General features: G+C 43.9%; 2 protein-coding genes across 2 annotated transcripts; one reads left to right on the top strand and one right to left on the bottom strand.

Annotated features, from left to right (window-relative positions):
• Nucleotides 1–7,518: 7,518 nt before the first annotated feature.
• LOC115180750 (SH3 domain-containing protein C23A1.17-like) lies at nt 7,519–13,024 on the bottom strand (the record flags this gene model as incomplete). Its single annotated transcript, XM_029742929.1, has 3 exons — nt 13,013–13,024; nt 8,469–8,622; nt 7,519–8,285 (listed from the first exon to the last, which is right to left on the bottom strand). Coding segments are annotated over exons 1-3 (933 nt in total), but the record flags the coding sequence as incomplete, so codon positions are not given.
• Nucleotides 13,025–13,037: 13 nt separating this feature from the next.
• Nucleotides 13,038–24,852, top strand: LOC115180749 (protein eva-1 homolog C; the record flags this gene model as incomplete). The annotated part of the gene is made up of 5 exons (XM_029742928.1): nt 13,038–13,596; nt 17,459–17,664; nt 23,912–23,989; nt 24,044–24,167; nt 24,706–24,852. Coding segments are annotated over exons 1-5 (676 nt in total), but the record flags the coding sequence as incomplete, so codon positions are not given.
• Between the last annotated feature and the right edge of the window lie 871 nt (nt 24,853–25,723).

Genomic DNA, 25,723 nt, shown 5'->3' with positions numbered 1-25,723 from the left:
GAGCTTTTCTTGGGTTGGGTTTGCCTAAATCCTGCCCACAGCTGGCAAGATATCATCAACTCTGCCCACAGCTGGCAAGATATCATCAACTCTGCCCACAGCTGGCAAGATATCATCAACCCTGCCCACAGCTGGCAAGATATCATCAACTCTGCCCACAGCTGGCAAGATATCATCAACCCTGCCCACAGCTGGCAAGATATCATCAACTCTGCCACAGCTGGCAAGATATCATCAACCCTGCCCACAGCTGGCAATATCACGATCACTGCATCTAACTCTGCCCACAGCTGGCAAGATATCATCAACTCTGCCCACAGCTGGCAAGATATCATCAACTCTGCCCACAGCTGGCAAGATATCATCAACCCTGCCCACAGCTGGCAGCACCCAAGATATTATACATTTAGAGCGCAGCTGCACACGGCCCTGATTGTAATGCCCACTAGCACGTGGATAAAGATTGGTTTAAATAAATTGATAATAGATGATTGTGGGAGCTGTACTGTTAGATTTCAGTGTAGCCTTTAATATTATTGACCATAAGCTGTTGATGAAAAAAACGTGTTTTTATGGCTTTTCAATCTCTGACATATTGTGGATTCAGAGCTATCTATCTAATGGAAACTCAGAGGGTTTTCTTTAATGGAAGCTTCTTCTGTTAAACATGTAAAGTGTGGTGTACCGCAGGGCAGCTCTCTAGGCCCCTCTATTCTTTTCCATTTTTACCAATGACCTCCACTGGCATTAAACAAAGCATGTGTGTCCATGTACGCTGATGATTCAACCATATACCCATCAGCAACCACAGCTAATGAAGTCACTGAAACACTTATTAAACTAGTCCTGAACATCTCTAAAACTAAGAGCATTGTATTTGGTACAAATCATTCCCTAAGTTCTAGACCTCAGCTGAATATGGTAATGAATGGTGTGGCTGTTGAACAGGTTGGGGAGACTAAATTACTTAGCGTGACCTTAGATTGTAAACTTTCATGGTCAAAACATATTGTTTCAATGGTTGTAAAGATGGGGAGAGGTCTGTCCGTCATAAAGAGATGCTCTGCTTTTTTGACACAAGTCCTGCAGGCTCTAGTTTAGTCTTATCTTGATTTACTGTCCAGTCGTGTGGTCCAGTGCTGCAAGGAAACACCTAGTTAAGCTGCAACTGGCCCAGAACAGAGCGGCACGTCTTGCTCTTCATTGTAATCAGAGGGCTGATATACAGTTGAAGTCGGAAGTTTACATACACCTTAGCCAAATACAGTTAAACTCAGTTTTTCACAATTCCTGACATTTAATCGTAGTAAAAATTCCTGTCTTAGGTCAGTTAGGATCACAACTTTATTTAAAAAATTTGAAATGTCAGAATAATAGTAGAGAGATTGATTTATTTCAGCTTTTATTTCTTTCATCACATTCCCAGTGGATCAGAAGTTTACATACACTCAATTAGTATTTGGTATTGCCTTTAAAATGTTTAACTTGTGTCAAATGTTTCAGGTAGCCTTCCACAAGCTTCCCACAATAAGTTGGGTGAATTTTGGCCCATTCCTCCTGACAGAGTGGCGGCAGATAGCCTAGTGGTTAAAGTGTTAGACCAGTAACTGAAAGGTTGCAAGATAAAATCCCTGAGCTGACAAGGTCAAAATCTGTTGTTCTGCCCCTGAACAAGGCAGTTAACCCACTGTTCCTAGGCTGTCATTGAATATAAGAATTGTTCTTAGCTGACTTGCCTGGTTAAAAAAAAGACCTGGTGTAACTGAGTCAGGTTTGTAGGCCTCCTTGCTCGCACACACTTTTTCAGTTCTGCCCACACATTTTCTATAGGATTGAGGTCAGGGCTTTGTGATGGCCACTCCAATACTTTGACTTTGTTGTCCTTAAGCAATTTTGCCACAACTTTGGAAGTATGCTTGTGGTCATTGTCTATTTGGAAGACCCATTTGCGACCAAGCTTTAACTTCCTGACTGATGTCTTGAGATGCTTCAATATATCCACAATTTTCCTACCTCATGATGCCATCTATTTTGTGAAGTGCACCGTCCCTCCTGCAGCAAAGCACCTCCACAACATGATGCTGCCACCCCGTGCTTCACGGTTGGGATGCTGTTCTTCGGCTTGCAAGCATCCCCCATTTTCCTTCAAACATAACAATGGTCATTATGGCCAAACAGTTGTATTTTGTTTCATCAGACCAGAGGACATTTCTCAAGTATGATCTTTGTCACCATGTGCAGTTGCAAACCACAGTCTGGCTTTTTAATGGCAGTTTTGGAGCAGTGGCTTCTTCCTTGTTGAGCGGCCTTTTAGGTTATGTCGATATAGGACTCGTTTTACTGTGGATATAGATACTTTTGTACCTGTTTCCTCCAGATCTTCACAAGGTTCCTTTACTGTTGTTCTGGGATTGATTTGCACTTTTTGCACCAAAGTACCTTCATCTCTAGGAGACAGAACGCGTCTCCTTCCTGAGCGGTATGACGGCTGCGTGGTCCCATGGTGTTTATACTTGCGTACTATTATTTGTACAGATGAACGTGATACCTTCAGGCGTTTGGAAATTGCTCCCAAGGATGAACCAGACTTGTGGAGGTCTACAATTATTTTCTGAGTTCTTGGCTGATATCTTTTGATTTTCCCATTTTCCCCTGAGTTGAAGGTAGGCCTTGAAATACATCCACAGGTACACCTCCAATTGACTCAAATTATGTCAATTAGCCTATCAGAAGCTTCTAAAGCCATGACATCATTTTCTGGAATTTTCCAAGCTGTTTAAAGACACAGTCAACTTAGTGTATGTAAACTTCTGACCCACTGGAATTGTGATACAGTGAATTATAAGTGAATTAATCTGTCTGTAAACAATTGTTGGAAAAATGACTTGTGTCATGCACAAAGTAGATGTCCTAACTGACTTGCCAAAACTATAGTTTGTTAACAAGAAATTTGTGGAAGGGTTGAAAAATGAGTTTTAATGACTCCAACCTAAGCGTATGTAAACTTCCGACTTCAACTGTATATACTATGCATGCCAGTCACTCTTGGCTAAGCGTTGTGGAAAGACTGACTGCGTTACTTCTTGATTTTATATTCCAAATTGTTTGCATCGTCAATTTACACACAGCACTGATACACACACTTATCCCAGTGTATATGCCACCAGGGGTCTTTTCACAGTCCCCCAAGTCCAGAAAAACATTCAAGGAAACCTACAGTATTAAACAGAGACATGAGTGCATGGTTACTCCCTTCCATCATATATTGCGCAAGTGAACAGCAAACCTGGTTTCAAAAAAACGAATAAAGCAACACCTCACGGCACAACGCCTCTCCTCCATGTGACCTCCATGTTGTGTGTAACGCTTCTCTCTATCCAGACAACCTTTTGGTAAAGAATACAGTGACGAGTAATTAAACTGTGTCCTGTGATAAAAAGAAGGGCGCTGTGATAAACACCATCCAGGGGGTTAACAGTAGAGGCAGCTGCACTTAAATAAATACTATCACCTTAACAACAGGTAGAAAGGTTGATAAATACTATCACCATTTTTTTTTTAAATCTACATATAACATTTATTTCACTAAGTCAGTTAACATTATATTTAGGAGGAATGTGTGCACGCGCATACACACATACACACACACACACACACACACGCACGCACACACACACACACACACAGACAGACACACCACCCTGTGAAATAAATCACAGTTTGCGTGTAGACAGGTCTCATCTAGTTATGGTAAGATATTACTAGCCTTGATCCAATCAGATGGTTCTAAAATCTCTAACAGAAAAAAACACCAGCAGTGAGAATTGATTCCGTTCTCATATAAATGAATTGATTGGGATTCAGTTCTCATCTAAAACCAATCATTACAGTGCATAACCATGGTACTGTAAGGAGAGTTGCAAAACTTTGTAAATTAAAAAAAAAAATCCCCCATTTTCCTGGTTGGAAGATTCCTGGAGTTTCAAGGGAAATACTCAACCCAGGATTTCTGGAAAACCAACCAAATTTTGGGGAAATTTGACTGACTTTGGCAACCCTAAGATAATTAACAACTGTAAGACAAATCTATCATTAGAGAGTTAACTAAGTTAAAATAGAAGACTTCACTCCAGTAGAATTAGACCAAACACGGTTGGTGGCGAGCAGGAATAAAAACATCAGGCTAAAACAAGCTAAATCAAATTATTAATGTCATTTTTTTTGTAGCTTTTTTTCAGCTTTAATATTGCAGATAGATTGTAGCTTCTATCAATGTAATTGTCTGCATAATTTTCAATTCACCCATATATTTTTTTCTTAAATATAAACTCAGCAAAAAAAGAAATGTCCCTTTTTCAGGACCCTGTCTTTCAAAGACAATTCGTAAAAATCCAAATAACTTCACAGATCTTCATTGTAAAGGGTTTAAACACTGTTTCCCATGCTTGTTCAATGAACCATAAACAATTAATGAACATGCACCTGTGGAACGGTCGTTAAGACACTAACAGCTTACAGACGGTAGGCAATTCAGGTCACAGTTATGAAAACTTTGGACACTAAAGAGGCCTTTCTACTGACTCTGAAAAACACCAAAAGAAAGATGCCCAGGGTTCCTGCTCATCTGCGTGAACGTGCCTTAGGCATGCTGCAAGGAGGCATGAGGACTGCAGATGTAGCCAGGGCAATAAATTGCAATGTCCGTACTGGCAATCGACCCCCCCCCCCCCCCGAACCGCTAGTGGAGAGAGGGACAGTGAGAGCGAGAGAGAGGGGGGAGAGTGAGAGAGAAGAGAGAGAGAGGAGCGTGAGAGAGAGGGAGAGTGAGAGAGAGAGAGAGAGAGAGAGCAAGCAAGAGAGAGAGAGTGAGAGAGGGGAGAGAGAGACAGAAAGAGAGAGAGAGAGAGAGAGAGAGAGAGAGAGAGTGAGAGTGAGAGAGTGCGCGAGCAAGCAAGAGAGAGAGAGAAAGATAGAGAGTGAGAGAAGGGGGAAGAGAGAGACAGAGAGAGAGCGAAGAGAGACAGAGAGAGAGACAGAAGAGCGAGCGAGAGACAGAGAGAGGGAGAGAGAGGGTAGAGAGAGAGGAGAGAGAGAGAGGGGGAGAGAGAGACAGAGACAGAGAGAGAGCGAGTGAGAGACAGAGACAGAGAGAGGGAGAGAGAGCGAGCAAGCAAGAGAGAGAGAGAAGAAGGAGAGAGAGAAAGAGAGAGAGAGAAAGAGGAGAGAGAGAGAGGGGGGAGAGAGGAAGACAGAGACAGAGAGAGCGAGAGAACAGAGAGAGGGAGAGAGAAGGAGAGAGTGGGAGAGAGTGCCCCCCCCAGAACCGCTAGTGCTCTGTATCTATCTCGATCCATCTCTTTATCCATCTCTTTATCTATCTCTTTAGCTATTTTCATCCATCTCTGTATCTATTTTTATCCATCTCTTTATCGCTCTGTATCAGTGGCAGTTCTAGACCATTTCAACTGGGGGGGCCAAGCTGGGGCCAGTTGTACTGTTAGAGGGGCCAGTTACATTAGACGTTATTGTTGTCATATCGTTTTCTTCACTGCATTAGCAGGCAAAAGACCATGTTCATAATCATCATCGTTGCCACTGTCTAATAACGGATGTAAAAAAAGAACCATAGCAAAAATGTGTTATGTAGGGGTCCAAATTGTTTTCACCTCCTGCCCCCCCCCAGAACCGTTAGTGCTCTGTACCTATCATTATCCATCTCTTTATCTCTCTGTATCTATCTTTATCCATCTCTTTATCTCTCTGTATCTGTCTTTATCCATCTCTTTATCTCTCTTCATCCATCTCTTTATCCATCTCTTTATCTCTCTGTATCTATCTTTATCCATCTCTTTATCTCTCTGTATCTGTCTTTATCCATCTCTTTATCCATCTCTTTACCTCTGTATCTGTCTTTATCCATCTCTTTATCTATCTTCATCCATCTCTTTATCTCTCTGTATCTATCTTTATCCATCTCTTTATCCATCTCTTTACCTCTGTATCTGTCTTTATCCATCTCTTTATCTATCTTCATCCATCTCTTTATCTCTCTGTATCTATCTTTATCCATCTCTTTATCTCTCTGTATCTATCTTTATCCATCTCTTTATCCATCTCTTTATCTCTCTGTATCTATCTGTATCCATCTCTTTATCTCTCTGTATCTGTCTTTATCCATCTCTTTATCTCTCTGTATCTGTCTTTATCCATCTCTTTATCTCTCTGTATCTATCTTTATCCATCTCTTTATCCATCTCTTTATCCATCTCTTTATCTATCTTTATCCATCTCTTTATCCATCTCTTTATCTCTCTGTATCTATCTTTATCCATCTCTTTATCCATCTCTTTATCTGTCTTTATCCATCTCTTTATCTCTCTGTATCTATCTTTATCCATCTCTTTATCTATCTGTATCTATCTTTATCCATCTCTTTATCTATCTGTATCTATCTTTATCCATCTCTTTATCTCTCTGTATCTATCTTTATCCATCTCTTTATCCATCTCTTTATCTATCTGTATCCATCTTTATCCATCTCTTTATCTCTCTGTATCTATCTTTATCCATCTCTTTATCTCTCTGTATCTATCTTTATCCATCTCTTTATCTCTCTGTATCTATCTTTATCCATCTCTTTATCTCTCTGTATCTATCTTTATCCATCTCTTTATCTCTCTGTATCTATCTTTATCCATCTCTTTATCCATCTCTTTATCTCTCTGTATCTATCTTTATCTGTATCCATCTCTTTATCCATCTCTTTATCTCTCTGTATCTATCTTATCCATTCTCTTTATCCATCTCTTTATCTCTCTGTATCTGTCTTTATCCATCTCTTTATCTCTCTGTATCTATCTTTATCCATCTCTTTATCTATCTTTATCCCTCCATTCAGCAATCCGAAAGACACTGTGTTCAATTTAGTAGACCAAACAAACATGCATGGTGTTAAATCTACTCCATATTGGTCATAATCCTAGACACCATATGAGCAAAACATGTTTTTCCTCCTCTATAGCGTCTATTGTTCCTGCTGGTACAGTACAGTACAGAGGGCTGTCTGGCTGGAATTACTGGTCATCATCGCCACCTAGAGGTCATCTCTGGAAATACACCTGTTTTTTGTTTTTACTTGGAAAATACCAGTATTAAGGAGACAAAGAACTCACTAGCCTGAGGGCCAGTGTTTGAGCCATCATCAAAGATGGTGGATAAATGAAGATGTCCCACTCATCACTCAATTGTGATTTCCAATTTTTGGGTGCTCTCCCATAGGCACCCCAATGCATTAGCAGCTGGGTCTGGTCTGCTCAGTTCATTGACTGTAGGCTATAAGAACCAGAACAAAAAGAGTGAGTGGGATGTCTCACTTCCTCTTCCATCTATCATGCCTTGGGCCCTGTGTTTTAATTAATTATGTCACATGACCTGAATTTAACCTTTCTTTTAAACCTTTTCCAGATATTAGAATTAGAAAAAAACACTTGTCTGTGGATGGTGCTGGAGGGATGGTACTGGAGGGATGGTACTGGAGGGATGGTACTGGAGGGATGGTGCTGGAGGGATGGTACTGGGAGATGGTACTGGAGGGATGGTACTGGAGGGATGGTGCTGGAGGATGGGGCTGGAGGATGGTACTGGAGGATGGTACTGGAGGGATGGTACTGGAGGGATGGTGCTGGAGGATGGTGCTGGAGGGATGGTGCTGGAGGATGGTACTGGAGGGATGGTACTGGAGGATGGTACTGGAGGATGGTACTGGAGGGATGGTACTGGAGGGATGGTACTGGAGGATGGTACTGGAGGATGGTGCTGTAGGATGGTACTGGAGGGATGGTACTGGGAGATGGTACTGGAGGATGGTGCTGGAGGGATGGTGCTGGAGGGATGGTACTGGAGGGATGGTGCTGGAGGGATGTACTGGAGGATGGTACTGGATGATGGTACTGGAGGATGGTACTGGAGGATGGTACTGGAGGGATGGTACTGGAGGATGGTGCTGGAGGATGGTACTGGGAGATGGTACTGGAGGATGGTGCTGGAGGGATGGTGCTGGAGGATGGTGCTGGAGGGATGGTGCTGGAGGGATGGTGCTGGAGGATGGTACTGGAGGATGGTACTGGAGGATGGTACTGGAGGGATGGTACTGGAGGGATGGTACTGGAGGATGGTGCTGGAGGATGGTACTGGAGGGATGGTGCTGGAGGATGGTGCTGGAGGGATGGTGCTGGAGGATGGTACTGGAGGGATGGTACTGGAGGGATGGTACTGGAGGGATGGTGCTAGAGGGATGGTACTGGTGGATGGTGCTAGAGAGAAAATTTCATGTAATTGTCCCCTCCAAAGTTGATATCAGATTTTCGCCCCTAGTGGTGCAGACACAGATCCTCTCCACATCACCTGGAAGGAGCGACCTGTCAGGTAGGATGCAATCCAACAGTTTGCAGAGCCTGAAACGCCCAGACCTGAGAGGGTGGCGAGGAGGATCTGATGGTTCACAGTGTCGAAGGCAGCGGATAGAGCAAGGAGGATAAGAACTTTGACAGTGAGGAGATCCTCAATGACACAGAGAAGAGCAGTCTCGGTTGAGTGACCCGTCTTGAAGTCAAGAAGCTTGTTCTGAGAGAGATAACAATAGAGTAGATCAGAGACAGCACGCTCAAGTGTCAAATAAAAAAAATAAAAAATGGATACAGTGTAATAGGTCATAGGTGTAGCTGGTGTAGAGAGTCAGGCGCAGGATAGCAGATATGAGTAATCAACGTACTTTTACTCCAAAATGTCAAATATACAAAGTAACAAATACAGGCACACCATGACAGACCGAAAATACAATAAACAAAATCACTCACAAAAAAACATGGGGGAACAGAGGGTTAAAAAATGAACAAGTAATTGTGGGATTGAAATCAGGTGTGTAAAACAAAGACAAAACAAATGGAAAATTAAAAGTGGATCGGCGGTGGCTAGAAGGCCGGTGACGTCGACCGCCGAACGCAGCACGAACAAGGAGAGGGACCGAGCCTAGTGGTTAGAGTGGAGGGGCGGCAGGTAGCCTAGTGGTTAGAGTGTAGGGGAGGCAGGTAGCCTAGTGGTTAGAGTGGAGGGGCGGCAGGTAGCCTAGTGGTTAGAGTGGAGGGGCAGCATCTAGCCTAGTGGTTAGAGTGGAGGTGCGGCAGGTAGCCTAGTGGTTAGAGTGGAGGGACGGCAGGTAGCCTAGTGGTTAGAGTGGAGGGCGGCAGGTAGCCTAGTGGTTAGAGTGGAGGGGCGGCAGGTAGCCTAGTGGTTAGAGTGGAGGGGCGGCAGGTAGCCTAGTGGTTAGAGTGGAGGGACGGCAGGTAGCCTAGTGGTTAGAGTGGAGGCGCGGCAGGTAGCCTAGTGGTTAGAGTGTAGGGGAGGCAGGTAGCCTAGTGGTTAGAGTGGAGGGGCGGCAGGTAGCCTAGTGGTTAGAGTGGAGGGGCAGCATGTAGCCTAGTGGTTAGAGTGGAGGTGCGGCAGGTAGCCTAGTGGTTAGAGTGGAGGGGCAGCATGTAGCCTAGTGGTTAGAGTGGAGGTGCGGCAGGTAGCCTAGTGGTTAGAGTGGAGGGACGGCAGGTAGCCTAGTGGTTAGAGTGGAGGGCGGCAGGTAGCCTAGTGGTTAGAGTGGAGGGGCGGCAGGTAGCCTAGTGGTTAGAGTGGAGGGGCGGCAGGTAGCCTAGTGGTTAGAGTGGAGGGACGGCAGGTAGCCTAGTGGTTAGAGTGGAGGCGCGGCAGGTAGCCTAGTGGTTAGAGTGGAGGGACGGCAGGTAGCCTAGTGGTTAGAGTGGAGGGGGGGCAGGTAGCCTAGTGGTTAGAGTGGAGAGGCGGCAGGTAGCCTAGTGGTTAGAGTGGAGGGGGGGCAGGTAGCCTAGTGGTTAGAGTGGAGGGGCGGCAGGTAGCCTAGTGGTTAGAGTGGAGGGACGGCAGGTAGCCTAGTGGTTAGAGTGGAGGTGCGGCAGGTAGCCTAGTGGTTAGAGTGGAGGGACGGCAGGTAGACTAGTGGTTAGAGTGGTGGGGCGGCAGGTAGCCTAGTGGTTAGAGTGGAGGGGCGGCATGTAGCCTAGTGGTTAGAGTGGAGGTGCGGCAGGTAGCCTAGTGGTTAGAGTGGAGGGGCGGCAGGTAGCCTAGTGGTTAGAGTGGAGGGGCGGCAGGTAGCCTAGTGGTTAGAGTGTAGGGGAGGCAGGTAGCCTAGTGGTTAGAGTGGAGGGGCGGCAGGTAGCCTAGTGGTTAGAGTGGAGGGGCGGCATGTAGCCTAGTGGTTAGAGTGGAGGTGCGGCAGGTAGCCTAGTGGTTAGAGTGGAGGGACGGCAGGTAGCCTAGTGTTTAGAGTGGAGGGGCGGCAGGTAGCCTAGTGGTTAGAGTGGAGGGGCGGCAGGTAGCCTAGTGGTTAGAGTGGAGGGGCGGCAGGTAGCCTAGTGGTTAGAGTGGAGAGGCGGCATGTAGCCTAGTGGTTAGAGTGGAGGTGCGGCAGGTAGCCTAGTGGTTAGAGTGGAGGGGCGGCAGTTAGCCTAGTGGTTAGAGTGGAGGGGCGGCAGGTAGCCTAGTGGTTAGAGTGGAGGGGCGGCAGGTAGCCTAGTGGTTAGAGTGTAGGGGAGGCAGGTAGCCTAGTGGTTAGAGTGGAGGGGCGGCAGGTAGCCTAGTGGTTAGAGTGGAGGGGCGGCATGTAGCCTAGTGGTTAGAGTGGAGGTGCGGCAGGTAGCCTAGTGGTTAGAGTGGAGGGACGGCAGGTAGCCTAGTGGTTAGAGTGGAGGGGCGGCAGGTAGCCTAGTGGTTAGAGTGGAGGGGCGGCAGGTAGCCTAGTGGTTAGAGTGGAGGGGCGGCAGGTAGCCTAGTGGTTAGAGTGGAGGGACGGCAGGTAGCCTAGTGGTTAGAGTGGAGGGGCGGCAGGTAGCCTAGTGGTTAGAGTGGAGGGACGGCAGGTAGCCTAGTGGTTAGAGTGGGGGGGCGGCAGGTAGCCTAGTGGTTAGAGTGGAGGGGCGGCAGGTAGCCTAGTGGTTGGAGTGGAGGGGCGGCAGGTAGCCTAGTGGTTAGAGTGTAGGGACGGCAGGTAGCCTAGTGGTTAGAGTGGAGGGGCGGCAGGTAGCCTAGTGGTTAGGGTGGAGGGACGGCAGGTAGCCTAGTGGTTAGAGTGGAGGGGTGGCAGGTAGCCTAGTGGTTAGAGTGGAGGGACGGCAGGTAGCCTAGTGGTTAGAGTGGAGGGGCGGCAGGTAGCCTAGTGGTTAGAGTGTAGAGGCGACAGGTAGCCTAGTGGTTAGACTGTAGAGGCGGCAGGTAGCCTAGTGGTTAGAGTGGAGTGGCGGCAGGTAGCCTAGTGGTTAGAGTGGAGGGGGGGCAGGTAGCCTAGTGGTTAGAGTGGAGGGGCGGCAGGTAGTCTAGTGGTTAGAGTGGAGGGGGGGGCAGGTAGCCTAGTGGTTAGAGTGGAGGGGGGGCAGGTAGCCTAGTGGTTAGAGTGGAGGGACGGCAGGTAGCCTAGTGGTTAGAGTGGAGGGGGGGCAGGTAGGCTAGTGGTTAGAGTGGAGGGGCGGCAGGTAGTCTAGTGGTTAGAGTGTTGAGGAGGCAGGTAGCCTAAGGGTTAGAGTGTAGAGGAGGCAGGTAGTCTAGTGGTTAGAGGGTAGAGGAGGCAGGTAGCCTAGTGGTTAGAGTGTAGAGGAGGCAGGTAGCCTAGTGGTTAGAGGGGGGGGGGGCAGGTAGCCTAGTGGTTAGAGGGGGGGGGCAGGTAGCCTAGTGGTTAGAGGGGGGGTGGCAGGTAGCCTAGTGGTTAGAGGGGGGGGGCAGGTAGTCTAGTGGTTAGGGGGGGGGGCAGGTAGCCTAGTGGTTAGAGGGGGGGGGCAGGTAGCCTAGTGGTTGGAGGGGGGGGGGCAGGTAGCCTAGTGGTTAGAGTGTAGAGGAGGCAGGTAGCCTAGTGGTTAGAGTGGAGGGTCGGCAGGTAGCCTAGTGGTTAGAGTGGAGGGACGGCAGGTAGCCTAGTGGTTAGAGTGGAGGGACGGCAGGTAGCCTAGTGGTTAGAGTGGAGGGACGGCAGGTAGCCTAGTGGTTAGAGTGGAGGGGAGGCAGGTAGTCTAGTGGTTAGAGTGGAGGGGAGGCAGGTAGTCTAGTGGTTAGAGTGGAGGGGAGGCAGGTAGCCTAGTGGTTAGAGTGGAGGGGTGGCAGGTAACCTAGCGGTTAGAGTGGAGGGGCGGCAGGTAGCCTAGTGGTTAGAGTGGAGGGGCGGCAGGTAGCCTAGTGGTTAGAGTGGAGGGACGGCAGGTAGCCTAGTGGTTAGAGTGGAGGGGGGCAGGTAGCCTAGTGGTTAGAGTGGAGGGGCGGCAGGTAGCCTAGTGGTTAGAGTGGAGGGGGGGCAGGAAGCCTAGTGGTTAGAGTGGAGGGGCGGCAGGTAGCCTAGTGGTTAGAGTGGAGGGGCGGCAGGTAGCCTAGTGGTTAGAGTGGAGGGACGGCAGGTAGCCTAGTGGTTAGAGTGGAGGGACGGCAGGTAGCCTAGTGGTTAGAGTGGAGGGGAGGCAGGTAGCCTAGTGGTTAGAGTGGAGGGGAGGCAGGTAACCTAGCGGTTAGAGTGGAGGGGCGGCAGGTAGCCTAGTGGTTAGAGTGGAGGGGAGGCAGGTAGCCTAGTGGTTAGAGTGGAGGGGTGGCAGGTAACCTAGTGGTTAGAGTGGAGGGGCGGCAGGTAGCCTAGTGGTTAGAGTGGAGGGGGGGCAGGTAGCCTAGTGGTTAGAGTGGAGGGGGAGCAGGAAGCCTAGTGGTTAGAGTGTTGGACTAGTAAATGAAAGGTTGCAAGGTCGAATCCCCGAACTGACAAGGTAAAAATCTGTCATTCTGCCCCTGAACGAGGCAGTTAACCCACTGTTCCCCGGTAGGCGGTCATTGTAAATAATAATTAGTTCTTAACTGACATACCTAGTTAAATAAACTCCGGGTTGAGACAAAATCATTCGGGAATTCCCGGGTCCGGTGACGTCAATTCTATGGACTATACAGCCTGGCTGACGCGACCCACGTGATTACACATGGAAGATATTCTGGATCAGGTGTCAACCGGACTACTATCAGTATCCTACAGGAAGGATACACGTTTCTTTAATTCTAATGCTTTTCCTTCTTTTCCGGCCGTTTGGGTGAAGGCACTGGGGTGATTTATTATTTTGTTAAAGGGACTACGCTGAAAAAGAGAAAACGTTTTTTTTTGTTTCGGGAACATCAACGCGCCTTAACTGTGCATGTTACTGCTGTAATTTGATATAAACTACATAGATTGTTATTTCTCTTTTTATTTCCGAATGTCTGTATGGAGTTAAAGTCATAACTTGGCGCAGGTGTAGTTGAAGGCTATGTGGCGTGATCGTGTAGCATTCCAAACAATGTTTCCGGATAAATCTGCCTTTCCTGTCCGAAGCGTGGAGAGTTGAGGAGAGAGGCGAGCCCCCAGAACATGATCTCACGGAGCGAGAAGGCGAGGAGCCATGAGCTGGTCGGGTTCGCACGGCGGGCTGAGATGCTCTGGGTCCGGGATTAACCTGCTCTACCTCTCGCTGCTGCTCTGGAGCTCCTGCTCTGGCATGGACGGACTGGCTAATTTCTCAAGTTAGTGTGATGATGATGATGATGAAGATAGGTGTGGTGATGTAATAATGATAGGTGTGGTGGTAATAATGATAGGTGTGGTGATGTAATAATGATAGGTGTGGTGGTAATAATGATAGGTGTGGTGATGGTAATAATGATAGGTGTGGTGGTAATAATGATAGGTGTGGTGATGTAATAATGATAGGTGTGGTGGTAATAATGATAGGTGTGGTGATGTAATAATGATAGGTGTGGTGATGTAATAATGATAGGTGTGGTGATGTAATAATGATAGGTGTGGTGATGTAATAATGATAGGTGTGGTGATGGTAATAATAATAGGTGTGGTGATGTAATAATGATAGGTGTGGTGATGTAATAATGATAGGTGTGGTGATGTAATAATGATAGGTGTGGTGATGTAATAATGATAGGTGTGGTGATGTAATAATGATAGGTGTGGTGATGTAATAATGATAGGTGTGGTGATGTAATAATGATAGGTGTGGTGATGTAATAATGATAGGTGTGGTGATGTAATAATGATAGGTGTGGTGATGTAATAATGATAGGTGTGGTGATGGTAATAATGATAGGTGTGGTGATGGTAATAATGATAGGTGTGGTGATGTAATAATGATAGGTGTGGTGATGGTAATAATGATAGGTGTGGTGATGTAATAATGATAGGTGTGGTGATGTAATAATGATAGGTGTGGTGATGTAATAATGATAGGTGTGGTGATGTAATAATGATAGGTGTGGTGATGTAATAATGATAGGTGTGGTGATTAATAATGATAGGTGTGGTGATGTAATAATGATAGGTGTGGTGATGTAATAATGATAGGTGTGGTGATGTAATAATGATAGGTGTGGTGATGTAATAATGATAGGTGTGGTGATGTAATAATGATAGGTGTGGTGATGTAATAATGATAGGTGTGGTGATGTAATAATGATAGGTGTGGTGATGTAATAATGATAGGTGTGGTGATGTAATAATGATAGGTGTGGTGATGTAATAATGATAGGTGTGTGATGTAATAATGATAGGTGTGGTGATGTAATAATGATAGGTGTGGTGATGTAATAATGATAGGTGTGGTGATGTAATAATGATAGGTGTGGTGATGTAATAATGATAGGTGTGGGTTTGATTGGTAATAATGATAGGTGTGGTGATGTAATAATGATAGGTGTGGTGATGTAATAATGATAGGTGTGGTGATGTAATAATGATAGGTGTGGTGGTAATAATGATAGGTGTGGTGATGTAATAATGATAGGGTGTGGTGATGTAATAATGATAGGTGTGGTGATGTAATAATGATAGGTGTGGTGGTGGTGGTAATAATGATAGGTGTGGTGATGGTAATAATGATAGGTGTGGTGGTAATAATGATAGGTGTGGTGATGGTAATAATGATAGGTGTGGTGGTAATAATGATAGGTTTGGTGATGGTAATAATGATAGGTGTGGTGATGTAATAATGATAGGTGTGGTGGTAATAATGATAGGTGTGGTGATGTAATAATGATAGGTGTGGTGATGTAATAATGATAGGTTTGGTGATGGTAATAATGATAGGTGTGGTGATGTAATAATGATAGGTGTGGTGGTAATAATGATAGGTGTGGTGATGTAATAATGATAGGTGTGGTGATGTAATAATGATAGGTGTGGTGATGTAATAATGATAGGTGTGGTGATGTAATAATGATAGGTGTGGTGATGTAATAATGATAGGTGTGGTGATGTAATAATGATAGGTGTGTGGTAATAATGATAGGTGTGGTGATGTAATAATGATAGGTGTGGTGATGTAATAATGATAGGTGTGGTGATGTAATAATGATAGGTGTGGTGATGTAATAATGATAGGTGTGGTGGTAATAATGATAGGTGTGGTGGTAATAATGACAGGTGTGGTGATGTAATAATGATAGGTGTGGTGATGTAATAATGATAGGTGTGGTGATGTAATAATGATAGGTGTGGTGGTAATAATGATAGGTGTGGTGGTAATAATGACAGGTGTGGTGATGTAATAATGATAGGTGTGGTGATGTAATAATAATAGGTGTGGTGGTAATAATGATAGGTGTGGTGATGTAATAATGATAGGTGTGGTGGTAATAATGATAGGTGTGGTGATGTAATAATGATAGGTGTGGTGGTAATAATGATAGGTGTGGTGGTAATAATGACAGATGTGGTGATGTAATAATGATAGGTGTGGTGATGTAATAATGATAGGTGTGGTGGTAATAATGATAGGTGTGGTGATGTAATAATGATAGGTGTGGTGGTAATAATGATAGGTGTGGTGATGTAATAATGATAGGTGTGGTGATGTAATAATGATAGGTGTGGTGATGTAATAATGATAGGTGTGGTGATGTAATAATGATAGGTGTGGTGATGTAATAATGATAGGTGTGGTGATGTAATAATGATAGGTGTGGTGGTAATAATGATAGGTGTGGTGATGTAATAATGATAGGTGTGGTGATGTAATAATGATAGGTGTGGTGATGTAATAATGATAGGTGTGGTGATGGTAATAATGATAGGTGTGGTGATGTAATAATGATAGGTGTGGTGATGTAATAATGATAGGTGTGGTGATGTAATAATGATAGGTGTGGTGATGTAATAATGATAGGTTTGGTGATGGTAATAATGATAGGTGTGGTGATGTAATAATGATAGGTGTGGTGATGTAATAATGATAGGTGTGGTGATGTAATAATGATAGGTGTGGTGATGGTAATAATGATAGGTGTGGTGATGTAATAATGATAGGTGTGGTGATGGTAATAATAATAGGTGTGGTGATGTAATAATGATAGGTGTGGTGATGTAATAATGATAGGTGTGGTGATGGTAATAATGATAGGTGTGGTGATGTAATAATGATAGGTGTGGTGGTAATAATGATAGGTGTGGTGGTAATAATGATAGGTGTGGTGATGTAATAATGATAGGTGTGGTGATGTAATAATGATAGGTGTGGTGATGTAATAATGATAGGTGTGGTGATGTAATAATGATAGGTGTGGTGATGTAATAATAATAGGTGTGGTGATGTAATAATGATAGGTGTGGTGGTGGTAATAATGATAGGTGTGGTGGTAATAATGATAGGTGTGGTGATGGTAATAATGATAGGTGTGGTCATGTAATAATGATAGGTGTGGTGATGTAATAATGATAGGTGTGGTCATGTAATAATGATAGGTGTGGTGATGTAATAATGATAGGTGTGGTGATGTAATAATGATAGGTGTGGTGATGTAATAATGATAGGTGTGGTGGTAATAATGATAGGTGTGGTGATGTAATAATGATAGGTGTGGTGATGTAATAATGATAGGTGTGGTGATGTAATAATGATAGGTGTGGTGATGTAATAATGATAGGTGTGGTGATGTAATAATGATAGGTGTGGTGATGTAATAATGATAGGTGTGGTGATGTAATAATGATAGGTGTGGTGATGTAATAATGATAGGTGTGGTGATGTAATAATGATAGGTGTGGTGATGTAATAATGATAGGTGTGGTGGTAATAATGATAGGTGTGGTGGTAATAATGACAGGTGTGGTGATGTAATAATGATAGGTGTGGTGATGTAATAATGATAGGTGTGGTGATGTAATAATGATAGGTGTGGTGGTAATAATGAAGATTTTTTGTTTTAATGTAGGACTTTTGATTATATTTACTTTTGAATAAGACAATTACATCATAATTATCTTCTTCGTCATCGTCTTCATCACCCCATATTTGTTGAATATATAGTGTCTTGGTTGATCAGTAAACCGTGATCAATTGAATTGATTGTTGATTGAGGAATTGATTTCTCTCAACAGAATACCTGTCCCGGATCATAACCAGTCACTCTGTGCTCGCGTGCGACGGGCAGCATTTGCGTCTCTACTGTCCACGCCACTCCACCATCTCTATCCAGTCTGCGTTTTACGGACGCGCCGACGCAAGGCTCTGCACCAACGACAACGTGACGGCTGCGGGCGTCAGAGCGGCAAACTGCAGCTGTTCAGCGTTTACTACCTTACAGGTGTGTTGTTTTTGTGGTCGCACATTACTTTCCGTCGTAGGAATCCTTTTTGTTGCACAAGAATAGGTTTTTTTTACCGCAGTTTCACTCTGCCAAATGATTGAGTCATTCAACGTTTTGTGTAAGGTGGTAAGCATCCATGACATGTATGCCTGAGTTGATCAATCCCCATTGGCAAGGAATCATATAGAAACAATTCGACCGACTCTTTAAATAGATGTAAACTTAACTTCTTGATCGTTAATTATTAGATTCCTCTCTCTCTCTCTTTCGGAATATCTGTGGGGTCTTAGAATTTTCACTCTGACAAACGCAGGTTCCTTCTGGGAATAATAAAGTTATTCAGAATAAGTCTTTAAAGGGTGGTAAAGTATTATAGTAGTGGCTCATTTATTTTCAGAATTAAAGTATAACACACAAAACCAAGGCTACATAGAGATATCGGCTGGGATTCAATCCAAGCAGTAGTAGAGATGTGGTATAGATCAGTAGAGATGTGGTATAGATCAGTAGAGATGTGGTATAGATCAGTAGTAGAGACGTATTATAGATCAGTAGAGATGTGTTATAGATCAGTAGAGATGTGGTATAGATCAGTAGTAGAGATGTGTTATAGATCAGTAGTAGAGATGTAGTATAGATCAGTAGTAGAGATGTGTTATAGATCAGTAGTAGAGATGTGGTATAGATCAGTAGTAGAGATGTGGTATAGATCAGTAGAGATGTGGTATAGATCAGTAGTAGAGATGTGGTATAGATCAGTAGAGATGTGGTATAGATCAGTAGTAGAGATGTGTTATAGATCAGTAGTAGAGATGTGGTATAGATCAGTAGAGATGTGGTATAGATCAGTAGTAGAGATGTGGTATAGATTAGTAGAGATGTGGTATAGATCAGTAGTAGAGATGTGTTATAGATCAGTAGAGATGTAGTACAGATCAGTAGTAGAGATGTGATATAGATCAGTAGAGATGTGGTATAGATCAGTAGAGATGTAGTATAGATCAGTAGTAGAGATGTGATATAGATCAGTAGAGATGTGTTATAGATCAGTAGAGATGTGGTATAGATCAGTAGTAGAGATGTGGTATAGATCAGTAGAGATGTGGTATAGATCAGTAGAGATGTGTTATAGATCAGTAGTAGAGATGTGTTATAGATCAGTAGTAGAGATGTGTTATAGATCAGTAGTAGAGATGTGGTATAGATCAGTAGAGATGTGGTATAGATCAGTAGAGATGTGGTATAGATCAGTAGTAGAGACGTATTATAGATCAGTAGAGATGTGTTATTGATCAGTAGAGATGTGTTATAGATCAGTAGTAGAGATGTGTTATAGATCAGTATCAAATCAAATCAAATCAAATGTATTTATATAGCCCTTCGTATATCAGCTGAAATCTCAAAGTGCTGTACAGAAACCCAGCCTAAAACCCCAAACAGCAAGCAATGCATGTGAAAGAGGCACGGTGGCTAGGAAAAACTCCCTAGGAAAAACTCCCTAGAAAGGCCAAAAACCTAGGAAGAAACCTAGAGAGGAACCAGGCTATGAGGGGTGGCCAGTCCTCTTCTGGCTGTGCCGGGTGGATATTATAACAGAACATGGTCAAGATGTTAAAATGTTCATAAATGACCAGCATGGTCAAATAATAATAATCATTGTAGTTGTCGAGGGTGCAACAAGCACGTCCGGTGAACAGGTCAGGGTTCCGTAGCCGCAGGCAGAACAGTTGAAACTGGAGCAGCAGCATGGCCAGGTGGACTGGGGACAGCAAGGAGTCACCATGCCAGGTAGTCCTGAGGCATGGTCCTAGGGCTCAGGTCCTCCGAGAGAAAGAAAGAAAGAGAGAAAGAGAGAATTAGAGAGAGCATATTTAAATTCACACAGGACACCGGATAAGACAAGAGAATACTCCAGATGAAACAGACTGACCCTAGCCCCCCGGCACATAAACTACTGCAGCATAAATACTGGAGGCTGAGACAGGAGGGATCAGAAGAGACTGTGGCCCCATCCGATGATACCCCCGGACAGGGCCAAACAGGAAGGATATAACCCCACCCACTTTGCCAAAGCACAGCCCCCACACCACTAGAGGGATGTCTACAACCACCAACTTACCGTCCGAAGACAAGGCCAAGTATAGCCCACAAAAATCTCTGCCATGGCATAACCCAAGGGGGGGCGCCAACCCAGACAGGAAGACCACGTCAGTGACTCAACCCACTCAAGTGACGCACCCCTCCCATGGACGGCATGGAAGAACACCAGTAAGTCAGTGACTCAGCCCCTGTAATAGGGTTAGAGGCAGAGAATCCCAGTGGAAAGAGGGGAACCGGCAAGGCAGAGACAGCAAGGGCGGTTCGTTGCTCCAGCCTTTCCATTCACCTTCACACTCCTGGGCCAGACTACACTTAATCATAGGACCTACTGAAGAGATAAGTCTTCAGTAAAGACTTAAAGGTTGAGACTGAGTCTGCGTCTCTCACATGGGTAGGCAGACTATTCCATAAAAATGGAGCTCTATAGGAGAAAGCCCTACCTCCAGCCGTTTGCTTTGAAATTCTAGGGACAATTAGGAGGCCTGCGTCTTGTGACCGTAGCGTACGTATAGGTATGTACGGCAGGACCAAATCGGAAAGATAGGTAGGAGCAAGCCCATGTAATGCTTTGTAGGTTAGCAGTAAAACCTTGAAATCAGCCCTTGCCTTAACAGGAAGCCAGTGTAGGGAGGCTAGCACTGGAGTAATATGATCAAATTTTTTGGTTCTAGTCAGGATTCTAGCAGACGTATTTAGCACTAACTGAAGTTTGTTTAGTGCTTTATCCGGGTAGCCGGAAAGTAGAGCATTGCAGTAGTCCAGCCTAGAAGTAACAAAAGCATGGATTAATTTTTCTGCGTCATTTTTGGACAGAAAGTTTCTGATTTTTGCAATGTTACGTAGATGGAAAAAAGCTGTCCTTGAAACAGTCTTGATATGTTCTTCAAAAGAGAGATCAGGGTCCAGAGTAACGCCGAGGTCCTTCACAGTTTTATTTGAGACGACTGTACAACCATCCAGATTAATTGTCAGATTGAACAGAAGATCTCTTTGTTTCTTGGGACCTAGAACAAGCATCTCTGTTTTGTCCGAGTTTAAAAGTAGAAAGTTTGCAGCCATCCACTTCCTTATGTCTGAAACACAGGCTTCTAGCGAGGGCAATTTTGGAGCTTCACCATGTTTCATTGAAATGTACAGCTGTGTGTCGTCCGCATAGCAGTGAAATTTAACATTATGTTTTCGAATGACATCCCCAAGAGGTAAAATATATAGTGAAAACAATAGTGGTCCTAAAACGGAACCTTGAGGAACACCGAAATGTACAATTGATTTGTCAGAGGACAAACCATTCACAGAGACAAACTGATATCTTTCCGACAGATAAGATCTAAACCAGGCCAGAACTTGTCCATGTAGACCAATTTGGGTTTCCAATCTCTCCAAAAGAATGTGGTGATCGATGGTATCAAAAGCGGCACTAAGATCTAGGAGCACGAGGACAGATGCAGAGCCTCGGTCTGACGTCATTAAAAGGTCATTTACCACCTTCACAAGTGCAGTCTCAGTGCTATGATGGGGTCTAAAACCAGACTGAAGCGTTTCGTATACATTGTTTGTCTTCAGGAAGGCAGTGAGTTGCTGTGCAACAGCTTTTTCAAATTTATTTGAGAGGAATGGAAGATTCGATATAGGCCGATAGTTTTTTATAATTTCTGGGTCAAGATTCGGCTTTTTCAAGAGAGGCTTTATTACTGCCACTTTTAGTGAGCTTGGTACACATCCGGTGGATAGAGAGCCGTTTATTATGTTCAACATAGGAGGGCCAAGCACAGGAAGCAGCTCTTTCAGTAGTTTAGTTGGAATAGGGTCCAGTATGCAGCTTGAGGGTTTGGAGGCCATGATTATTTTCATCATTGTGTCAAGAGATATAGTACTAAAACACTTTAGTAGCTCCCTTGAGCCAAGGTCCTGGCAGAGTTGTGCAGACTCAGGACAATGGAGCTTTGGAGGAATACCCAGATTTAAAGAGGAGTCCGTAATTTGCTTTCTAATGATCATGATCTTTTCCTCAAAGAAGTTCATAAATGTATTACTGCTGAAGTGAAAGCCATCCTCCAGTAGAGCCAGTAGAGATGTGGTATAGATCAGTAGTAGAGATGTGTTATAGATCAGTAGAGATGTGGTATAGATCAGTAGTAGAGATGTGTTATAGATCAGTAGAGATGTAGTATAGATCAGTAGTAGAGATGTGATATAGATCAGTAGAGATGTGGTATAGATCAGTAGAGATGTAGTATAGATCAGTAGTAGAGATGTGATATAGATCAGTAGAGATGTGTTATAGATCAGTAGAGATGTGGTATAGATCAGTAGTAGAGATGTGGTATAGATCAGTAGAGATGTGGTATAGATCAGTAGAGATGTGTTATAGATCAGTAGTAGAGATGTGTTATAGATCAGTAGTAGAGATGTGGTATAGATCAGTAGAGATGTGTTATAGATCAGTAGTAGAGATGTGTTATAGATCAGTAGAGATGTGTTATAGATCAGTAGAGAAGTGTTATAGATCAGTAGTAGAGATGTGTTATAGATCAGTAGTAGAGATGTGGTATAGATAGGTAGAGATGTGGTATAGATCAGTAGAGATGTGGTATAGATCAGTAGAGATGTAGTATAGATCAGTAGAGATGTGGTATAGATCAGTAGAGATGTGGTATAGATCAGTAGAGATGTGCTATAGATCAGTAGAGATGTGCTATAGATCAGTAGTAGAGATGTGTTATAGATCAGTAGAGATGTGGTATAGATCAGTAGTAGAGATGTGTTATTGATCAGTAGTAGAGATGTGGTATAGATCAGTAGAGATGAGTTATAGATCAGTAGTAGAGATGTGTTATAGATCAGTAGAGATGTGTTATAGATCAGTAGAGATGTGGTATAGATCAGTAGTAGAGATGTGTTATAGATCAGTAGAGATGTGTTATAGATCAGTAGAGATGTGTTATCGATCAGTAGAGATGTGTTATAGATCAGTAGAGATGTGCTATAAATCAGTAGTAGAGATGTGGTATAGATCAGTAGTAGAGATGTGTTATAGATCAGTAGAGATGTGTTATAGATCAGTAGTAGAGATGTGTTATAGATCAGTAGTAGAGATGTGTTATAGATCAGTAGAGATGTGTTATAGATCAGTAGAGATGTGGTATAGATCAGTAGTAGAGATGTGTTATAGATCAGTAGAGATGTGTTATAGATCAGTAGAGATGTGGTATAGATCAGTAGTAGAGATGTGGTATAGATCAGTAGAGATGTGTTATAGATCGGTAGAGATGTGGTATAGATCAGTAGTAGAGAAGTGTTATAGATCAGTAGTAGAGATGTGTTATAGATCAATAGAGATGTGTTATAGATCAGTAGAGATGTGGTATAGATCAGTAGAGATGTGGTATAGATCAGTAGAGATGTGTTATAGATCAGTAGAGATGTGGTATAGATCAGTAGAGATGTGGTATAGATCAGTAGAGATGTGTTATAGATCAGTAGAGATGTGGTATAGATCAGTAGAGATGTGTTATAGATCAGTAGAGATGTGTTATAGATCAGTAGAGATGTGGTATAGATCAGTAGAGATGTGGTATAGATCAGTAGAGATGTGGTATAGATCAGTAGAGATGTGGTATAGATCAGTAGAGATGTGTTATAGATCAGTAGAGATGTGGTATAGATCAGTAGAGATGTGTTATAGATCAGTAGAGATGTGGTATAGATCAGTAGAGATGTGGTATAGATCAGTAGAGATGTGTTATAGATCAGTAGAGATGTGGTATAGATCAGTAGAGATGTGTTATAGATCAGTAGAGATGTGTTATAGATCAGTAGAGATGTGGTATAGATCAGTAGAGATGTGTTATAGATCAGTAAAGATGTGTTATAGATCAGTAGAGATGTGGTATAGATCAGTAGAGATGTGTTATAGATCAGTAGAGATGTGTTATAGATCAGTAGAGATGTGTTATAGATCAGTAGTAGAGATGTGTTATAGCACGCTTGACATTTAAAGGTAATTTGCTGCGTTTACCACGAATGCAGTCTCTTCGAAACCAGGAACATTACCTTTAAGAGGTGCATAGCCGGAATGGGGCGATTGGATTGAATCCCGGCCAAAAAGTGTCTGTTAGGGTCACCATATTGTTGTTTGCCGTAGAAGTTACTGTCAGAGTGTCAGAGACTGTCAGCTACCTGTCAATCACCTGGTGTTTTCTGTAGAAGTTACTGTCAGAGTGTCAGAGCCACAGAGACTGTCAGTTACCTGTCAATCACCTGGTGTTTTCTGTAGAAGTTACTGTCAGAGTGTCAGAGCCACAGAGACTGTCAGTTACCTGTCAATCACCTGGTGTTTGGGCCCGACCCCTGTCCTGGGACCATCAAGTACCTCCACGTCACCTACAAGTGTAAACCTAGTGAGTACTGTTCACTACCACTCCTCTCTCTCTGTCCCTCTCCCTCTCACTGTCCCCATCTTTCTCTCTCCCTCGCTGTCTCTCTCTCTCTCTGTCCCTCTTTCTCTCTGTCCCTCTCCCTCTCACTGTCCCCATCTTCCTCTCTCCCTCGCTGTCTCTCTCTCTGTCCCTCTTTCTCTCTGTCCACCTCTCTCTCTCACTTTCCCCGTCTTTCTCTCTCCCTCGATGTCTTTCTCTCTTTCTGTCCCTGTCTCTCTATGTCCCTCTTTCTCTCTGTCCACCTCTCTCTCTCACTGTCCCCGTCTTTCTCTCTCCCTCGCTGTCTCTCTCTCTCTCTGTCCCTGTCTCTGTCTTTCTCTCTGTCCACCTCTCTCTCTGTCCCTGTCTCTGTCTTTCTGACCCTTTACTGTCTTTCTGACAGTAAACTGTACTGTGTACCTGCAGTAAGCAGTATTTCTGTCAGAAAAATATACATCACAAAACAAGTTTATGTTTGTTCTTGTCTCTCCTGTTGCCCCCCCCCCCCCCTCTTTGTCAGCTGAGCATAAGAGCAGTGTGGTGTGTGAGGGAGAGAAGCTGACGTTACACTGTAAGCCTCCCAGAGTGCTGATCATCTATACAGCTGCTTATGGTAGGGGTCTGGGTCACACCTGTCCCTCACAGGACAGAGGAACACCCCCGTTTGGTGAGTGGACAGCAGAGGAGAGACTCATGCTGTGTTCATAACCAAGTGGGATGGTAGTATTTACCACATAAAACTGGTAAAAAAATCCACTTGAACGCCCTTCCAACTGGTAATTACTAGTGGTTAACTCGTCTATCGTCCCTGAGCTCAGACTTCTCCTACATGCTGAACTTTGACGTCACCTCGATAAAAGCTTTTTTCGGCCATTAAATGGAACAACATAACATAATTTATAAAAAGTAATCATGTTTTTTAAACATGAGATTGGCTTGACAAGAAAAACTTCCAAAAGGACTTTGAGGTAAAGTTGAAGCACTCAATAAAAGAAAAAGGCAGATTGATTTATTTTTGTTATTAATGTTTTTTGAACACTGTAAATTTGTTTACAAGCATGATATCTGTACTTTTAGTTTATGGTAGACACAGCTAGTTGTTCATTAGCCAATCAGCTTTTCTCCACCAGTTCAAAGCACGTGAACGCATCCAACTGGTATTTATGACTGGTAATTTCCACTTTCTCACTTGGTGATGAACGCAGCATCAGCATCAATTCACTTTCAACATTGTCAAAACATTTCCTCTGAAGGTTATGGGAATGCAACACTTTCAGGTACTATGCGTGCACACGCAAAGATCCAAAACTGATACAATAATTAAATACTTGATGGAGTTGGACCGTTAACATGCCTCCATGCTTGTCTTTAGTTGATCCTCTCTCTGTGTCTCTGTGTCTCTGTCTCTGTGTCTCTGTCTCTGTGTCTCTGTCTCTCTCTCTCTCTCTCTCTCTCTCTCTCTCTCTCTCTCTCTCTCTCTCTCCTGTCTCTCTCTTCTCTCTCCTCTCTCTCTCGCTGGTCTCTCTGTCTCTCCTCTC

The sequence above is a fragment of the Salmo trutta genome, unplaced genomic scaffold, assembly GCF_901001165.1.
Source record: "Salmo trutta unplaced genomic scaffold, fSalTru1.1, whole genome shotgun sequence".
Taxonomy (NCBI): Eukaryota; Metazoa; Chordata; class Actinopteri; order Salmoniformes; family Salmonidae; genus Salmo; species Salmo trutta.
Note: the sequence above shows the minus strand (reverse complement) of the source record. Positions and strands in the feature narration are given on the sequence as shown.